Raw genomic sequence first — 7869 nt, forward strand, 5'->3', positions numbered from 1 at the left:
CCCAACCACCTCCTTTGCCAGCTCCTGTCTCTTTCTGCAGCCTTTCTACTGCTTCTCCTTGGCCCCTTCTCACTGCTGTCTTTCAGCCACACCCCTGATCTTATGGTAGGTAAGATCTACACCTAGCCTTCTCGGACAAGGGCTAAAAATCTCTACGTCCTGTGTGCAAGTTGCCCATGTTAAAGATCCCTAGGTGGTCTAAAATTGATAAGAGTAGGCTTCGGTTGTAACCCGAGCAAAATTCAAAATTTTTTACCAGCTGAAAATGTTCGGTGTGTCCCGCGCGCTCATATGACCTGATGTAGATGCGAGCGCCATAAAGTACTTACAAAAAACAAAACAAAAACAACCAACTTTAAAACAACCAAAAACAAACTGTTGTCCAGACAATTGAAGAAACATAACAGTGCATTTCTTTCTTTAATTTGAATTCTGTTATTCCGCTTTGGGGCAGTATCACTCTGCTTATATCAGAGATTGATAAAAGCAGTGTGTCATAGGTTAAATTAGTAAATCTTTCTAAAACTTTACCTGGATGCAAAAAAAATCTGCACAGCCCAACCTTGAGAACTCGTTTTCCCAGTTGAGGTTTTCCATCCTTGTCCACTGGGTTCAAGACAACAGCATACTGGCCTTTCTTCACCACAGTTATCTTCAAGGTGGCCACTACTTCCTGTAGAAGAATGACTCAAAGACATGTAATTTAACGAGCTAACTAGGGACAGTAAATGATAAAAAAGATAAGTTATGGGTTAGAATCTGGACGTGTTCATGTATACAGTACAGCATGGATAGGTCGAACACAGAAGACTCGAAACCCCGCATCCGCCGAACTGTGCCAGCGGTCCCTTTTTTCTTCTTCTTTATCTTTGTAAGAAAATTATGCCAAGCGTGAACACAAACACGGAATATTTGAACAAAATATGCCACCATAGAGGTCTAAAGTCAATTTCCTTTGAGGTGTACTTGATACAAAATAAAAATAATATTTTTTTTTTTCAAATAAAAAAAGGGTAAGTCAGTTAAATATCACCTTTCCCCCTCTACAAAAGCAGTCAGCTGTGCTACAGTCGATCCTGTGTAAGACGGCCACACATTGTCAAGAAGAAAAGTGGCCGTATAAGACAGGTGGCCGTCTTAGGCAGGACTGATCAAAATGAAGAAAACAAACTATTTATTTCTGAGGTCCCAACTGGAGGTGGTTGTATGCTTAGGACTGCCCTTGGGCTGATTAAAATGTGTTGTTGTTGTTTTATTTCTTTAGAAAGGGGTGAGAGGATAGGACATTTTTATGGGACTTTTTGTAGTTCGTTTTATATTTATTTTTAGATCATGGTTACGGAAAAGGTCAAAACAAAATGAAAAGTATCAGAACAGGAAGGCCAAGTGTCATAGTAAAACAAATAAATGGGTCACCACCACTCGGTGAACGAGCAACTCTTCTGTCGTGACTTTGTGTCGACTTTCATTGTTATAAACTTGGTTTACGGACTGAGTTGTGGACGGGCCTTATAGGTCATGACAGATCACACGCTTCCCTTACCAGCAGCGGAAAATTTATTATCATCCATTGTCCAACTTGGGTAAACATAGGGAGTGACCTAAGCAACATGACTGTTTCATCCATTGGAGGGACTGACAACAACGACAAGAGAATGAATTATGACGACTCGTCCACAAAGTCAGAGGAAAATGCTTAATTTTTGACAAGGTCTGGCCGTCTTAGGCAGGTAGATTGGGCCGTGGGTTGATATAATAGGGTGGCAGCAGCCGCGTTGGAAAGGTGCCCGTATGACATAGTTAAATTATATATAGAAAAAACACAAGGGGGGAAAAGGAAAGTGGCTGTTTGTACAGGTGGCCGTCTTATAAAGGTGGTCGTCATGGCAGGTTCGACTGTATTTTTAGTGTGTTGCTCAACACGCTTGCCTAGTCCCTAGGCCTAGCTAGGCTTGTGTGGAGCAGGCGAGAGAAAGAGTTGTGCATTACACAATTGGCCGCCCGACACCTCTTCGGAAAGGACTGCACCCTTGGCGGGAGAGGAGGGGTAGTAGGGTTGCATTGCTTCGTCATTGCGTTACTGATTACTGTTGTGATATGCTTATCCTATGAAACTTTATGTTTTGAAAAATTTGAAAAGGCACCGATCAGTTGGTGCAGACTAAAGACCGCTCACACTGCCCAGCGCAATTAAACTGTCCTGGTACCGGTAGGCTCATTACCAATCAAACTAGATTATTACATCGGCAGGGGGGGGGGGGGGGGGGGTGATGCTGAAAACAAGTAAACCTAACATTTTGCCAGCCCAAAGGATTGTTTGATATTTTCAGGGATGAAAGTTAGGATGTTGAAGAACAAATTTTTGCAAAAATCTTAATTTCCATAGGATAGCCCAAAATGACCTTTGAGACGGCCCAATTCTCACATAAGCACAGTGACTTCCAAACAGTTTTCCCAGATCCCCCACACGTATTCTTTTATTTCATGCCCAGAAGTTCTGAGAACCCTAAAAAAAACTTAAATTCATATGTAAAACCACCAAAACACTTTCAGATATATTTACAAGTTCTCCAATAATGTCTTTTCTGTAGCTAAAACCAAGTACATGTCCTTGTACGCTTTTTTCATATCAGTGCACTATAATCACAGAATAAAACTGATGTTACATACCACACCAATCTGGGTGGAGTACTCTGGTGAGGAGGCACTTGTCAGTAACCACTCATCTCCTGTTTTCCTGCACATAAGAAAGGGCTACGTTATCACAGATCAGATTCAGCAGAGATTTAATTGTTCGTTAGCTTAGGTAAAGAGAAGCACATGGATACAATAATGGTCATTTAGTGCTGGGGAAAAAGAAAGAGAGACAGACAAAAATAACAGAGGTAAAGAAGTACGACCTACCAGTGACACCCTTTAACCACATGCTCAAAGATTTTAAAATTCTGAATCTCCAGTCTCTCAAGAAAAGAAGGAAAGTAAAACAATACATCTGTTCTCCAGATGTGGACACCTTATGCAATAAGAAGTACTAAGATTTAGTATTGGGTCCTCATACCCAACCCAGTGCATCCGCATGGGGTGGATAGGGGAAAGGCTTCCAGATATGGAGGTTAGCTGCTAAGCAGTCGCGAACCAAATGGGAGATGGTCGTGAAGAGTAGACGAGAACCCTGGTGGCAAGGGTACTTCAATAAATACCTCACACACTCGAAAAAGGGATCATCTTGGCAACAGGAGGTGCCATAAATCCTACCAAAGCCCCCACTGCCTTGTGGGTTGTAAGTGGAAGACAAAGGCTGGCAGAGATAACTGTACACAAACCGGCAGTAGGCAACGAGAAACCACTGCTGTAATCTCCCAAGAACAATCATGGAAAAGAACTTTCATTCTTAGATAACAGCGTTAAGGGGGTTCATGATCCAGCTCCGAACTCCACGCTCGGTAGGGACCGCCAGAGGCAGCAGGTAGCGCCCGATCGTCATGCAGCTACTGGATGCAAAAATAGACAACTTAACATAGCCACATGGAAAGTGAGAACAATGCACCAGAAAGGCAAATTAGAAAATATAGAGCAGGAAATGGATAGGATCAAGCTAAATATGTTAAGCCTTTCAGAAGTTAGATGGGAGGGGGCAGGCTTGATTAAAAGAGGATAAAAAACAATTGTATACTCAGGAGGAAAAACCCATGAAAGAGGAGTCGGAATTATATTTGATGAAGCAACAGCAAAGAGCATCAAAGGTTTTTGGGGAGTGTCAGATAGAGTCATTGTGGCTAAATTAGAAGGAAAACCGTTTGACATAGGTGTCATCCAAATATATGCACCAACGTCAGAGCACGACAACAAGGAAATTGATACTTTTTATGAAGACCTTGAAAAGGCAATGAAACAGTTAAAATCACAAGATGTAAAGGTAGTCACGGAGGACTTTAATGCCAAAGTAGGAAGTACACGTATAGAAGAAGAAATAGTTGTGCCATGGGGACTGGGTAAAGAGAATGAATGTGGGGAATGACTGATAGAATGGTGAAGAGAAAATAGTTTTATGATATCAAACACCTGGTAAGAAAATCACCCAAGAAGACGATACACTTGGAAGAGTCCTGGTGATAGAAATAGAAATCAAATAGACTTCATACTTATTCAGAAACGTTTTAGAAATGCAATTAAATCGTCTAAATCACTACCAGGAGCAGACTGTGATAGTGACCACGCACCAGTCATGTGTAAAATGCAGATGAGACTGAAGACTGAGATGAGATGAGATAACATTTTATTGTCCCTATGGGACACAACTGACACAAGCTAAATATTGATTAACAGGCAGACTGTTAACAATAGTTCTTAGGAATTTCTCTTTTCTGCAATTTTTAACATCTCAATACATACCTGGGCTTACCAAGCAGGTCAACAATGTTTTGGGTTGCTTTCAAGTGTAATGCTGTATCATGGGTTAAGGTAACCACTTTGTCCAAAATAACAGGCTGAGGATACAAAAGTAGCAAAAAAACATCAAAGGACATTCCTTACATGAAACAGAACTGATAAACAAAGCTCATATATTTTTACTTTCACATTTATTTTCTACATTCTGAACTGAGCAACATGGAGTTCAAAACTCTTTGATAAATCCTAAGATTCAATCAGAACTATATCCATTTATCAAGGATCCAGAAATAAATCCCTATTAATCAGTTAGGAATGAAAGAGACAAACGTGGTAGTTAGAACAAATAAATTTTGTGCATCAATTTTCTTTCACAAATTCCATCTTAACCAACTATGATTCATCATCAATTTTTTTTTATGTGAGAAATTCTGTTCAGAGTGTGACAAACAAATTTTGATCCCCTTTTCAGCTTACACATGTATTACATTACAATATTCAATATCAGTATATTAGCCCAAAATAATTTTCAAGCTATAGCTCTCATTAACACTGTACTGTCGCATAGTCAGCAGTACAAAATATCCTATCTGGTCACCCAGCCAGAAGAGTGACTGCAATGGACTTCTCGAGCCTGTCACAGAACTACGTCAAGTGACCGGAGCAGATAATTGTCACCATCACATTATTGTGGCGAGTGACCGCAAAGTGTTAATGAATAAAATAAATTTTATAAACAAACAACCCCCACCCAAAAAACCCAAATTAAGAGCATGTTTAAAAATTTCTGTTTTTATAAATGTCAGCCTAAACAGCAACCGTAATGTAATTTCTTATCACAAAAAAAAAGGCTGCATGTTACAACCTTTGTGTAATCTACAAAAGGGAAACTCAAATAAATTTTGTATATTAACACTTTGCAGTCACTTGGCGAAATAATGCGCCGGTGAAAATTGTCCGTTCAAGTCACCTGACACACTTCTGCACCAGGCCCGAGAAGTCCGTAGTCACTCTCCTGGCTGGGTGACCAATGGGGTATTTTGTACTGCTGGCTGAGTAACTGCAAAGTGTCAAATAGGAAATTGGTACAACATCATTACCTCTTCAAAAACACCTGGTAGGTAAGCTCCTGGCTCCTTGACAAGCCACTCCTCTCCTGTCACTCTCTGCCTGGTGAAATAAACCAGTCAATGAAACATTATCAAGATAACACTCATTCCTATTCAATAAACTTCTTTGTATCCAAACAGTTCTCTGTGTCTTTTGCCTGCTAACCTCTTCCTCTTTTAAACTGATTCCTTGTCTGAACAAAGACTAAAACCATTGTAAATAACACTTTGAAATGGGAAGACACAGAGATATATGTGAGGCAGCATGGTGAAATGATCAGTCAAAATAACAAAATCGGAAAAAAAGCCATTTTTCCGCCAGTTTGGAAATTTTCATCCACTTTTTATTTTTAGGCTTAACCTCTTTTACGTCCATATAAAAACATATTTCCAAGTGATTTTACTAAAAAATGTTGATTAAAGGCACAAAATATGTCATTGTTCAGCTTTCAAAGACTCTTTAGCAATCAAAGTTACTAAATTTTGGCAGCCATTTTCTCTCTGATTTCACGACTGAAATCAGGCGATCTCACTTCATTCAATCGCAGATATCTTAAGTTCTATTCAAGATAAATGGATATTTATTTTATAGGAAGTAAAGCAAATTCATCAGCTTTCAGATGATACCAATAACTCCATATGCCCAAAAATTGACGAGCGCCAGATTCCACCGTGTCGTGACACATATATTGTACAAACACACACCTTTAAATCAAAAGACCTTTCACACATTAAAACAAACATAGCACATCAACTAGCCTTCTTGGATTAGGATGAAAAAAATCTTGGAGGTCTCGTGTGCAAGTTGCCTATGTTAAAGATCCCTTGGTGGTCCTAATATCAATAAGAGTCACCTGGGCAAAATTCAAAATTAATTCCAACCAAACTGAAAATGCTTAAGTTAATGTGTCTCCTGCGCTCATATGATCTTATGCAGTTGCGAGTGCCGTAATATACTCACCAGATAAAAATATAATTCAAATGGCCCTATGTTACCCGAACTTTTGGTCCATATCCATTCTTTTATTAATGATTTCATTTCACACTCTTTAAAAGTGATCACTCGATGGTCTTCGTAGAATTCGTAGAATTCTTTGAAACATTCTAGTGAGTTTCCAAATCTATTTTCATCCCTGATGAGATTTTTGCTTTTTTTTATTCATTCATTTCTTTTTTTTTTTCAATGTTTTTGACAGGTACATCTTGCTTTCATATGTTTACACTTCGCAACTTTGCCGGTTCGAGTCCAGAAAATAGTTGAGATGCCTGGGTATGTTTTCTGAAGACTAAATCAGATCCTTTCTTACAGCAATAGGATGTACCATCAGCGTATATTTTAAATGGCAGTCAAATTCATCATATCGTGGAATGCATTAATAAACAGCAGCATCCCTTGACAAAGATAATTCAAAACCAAAAAATGATCTTACTTTAGTAACAAGCAGACCGAAAGGGTCTGTCAGTATTCAGGAATGTCACTTACTTTCCAGACGCATCAATCGTTCCTTGGGTAGCTTTCAGCTTCAAAACTTGTCCCTTTTTAATGATTTTGGGGGCATCAATCCCCTCAATAGCCTGAAAAATGTAAGAAAATTGATATAAATCAACTTACCAAAAGTGTGCCATAAACATTGATATATTGTGCCACTTGAATAATGACCTGAATGGGTTTTTATTAGAACTACACTCATCAAACTAACAATCTCCCCCCCTCCCCCACCCTTTCCATCTTCTGTTTTTCGAGCATGGTCACAGAACGTTTGATTTTATCTGGTTTCCCTCACCACCACTTTGCCTTCTTCAGCAAAATATTTTCAGCAGTACCTTCACTTCAATACTTTCATCTCGGACCATGAATAGCGAAACCTGAACATAAGACCCAATATTCATGGACATTTACAAGAACGTAATATCACACAAGTACCAACATACCACTTCAGGTCTTGGTTTGTAGGTCATGGGGCCTTTCAGCTGCCATATGTCTCCTGCATTTCTGAAAGTCCCACTGTCGTCATGATCCAAAATGGCCCGTAGTCTGATCCCATGGTTTTCAGGGACAACTGGTAGGCTTTTGACCGCTGCGCTATAGTTTGTTAACCCCCGAGCAAAATCAGGAGCAGCTTTCAGCCACTCACCAGGATAGAGTGGGAAAGGTTTCTGTAATCGCAGAATGATACATGAAATCAGTATGTCTTACAATGACATTTCAATGAAGAAAACGAGCAACAGATATTTTTTTCATATACAAACTTGCCAATATATATATGGTTCTTTTCGTCTATGCAGACGGTCAATTTAGCTTAATATGGTCTCAAGGTTTTCTTCAGGCAGCTTCTTTCATGGCTAATTCTTCCTATGTTTGAAGCGCAGA

At 39.4% G+C, this 7869-nt stretch overlaps 1 protein-coding gene across 1 annotated transcript in view; it reads right to left on the reverse strand.

Moving 5' to 3' along the window:
- The window catches only part of LOC101861920 (major vault protein), a gene marked incomplete at its 5' end in the record, with an annotated part of 31909 nt that overhangs the window by 16555 nt on the left and 7485 nt on the right, over window positions 1–7869 (reverse strand). Inside the window, 6 exon segments of the mRNA XM_013081476.1 lie at window positions 532–673; window positions 2671–2737; window positions 4393–4487; window positions 5490–5559; window positions 6982–7073; window positions 7431–7655. Coding sequence (XP_012936930.1) covers window positions 532–673; window positions 2671–2737; window positions 4393–4487; window positions 5490–5559; window positions 6982–7073; window positions 7431–7655 — 691 coding nt within the window.

The sequence above is a fragment of the Aplysia californica genome, unplaced genomic scaffold (assembly GCF_000002075.1).
Source record: "Aplysia californica isolate F4 #8 unplaced genomic scaffold, AplCal3.0 scaffold00007, whole genome shotgun sequence".
Taxonomy (NCBI): domain Eukaryota; kingdom Metazoa; phylum Mollusca; class Gastropoda; order Aplysiida; family Aplysiidae; genus Aplysia; species Aplysia californica.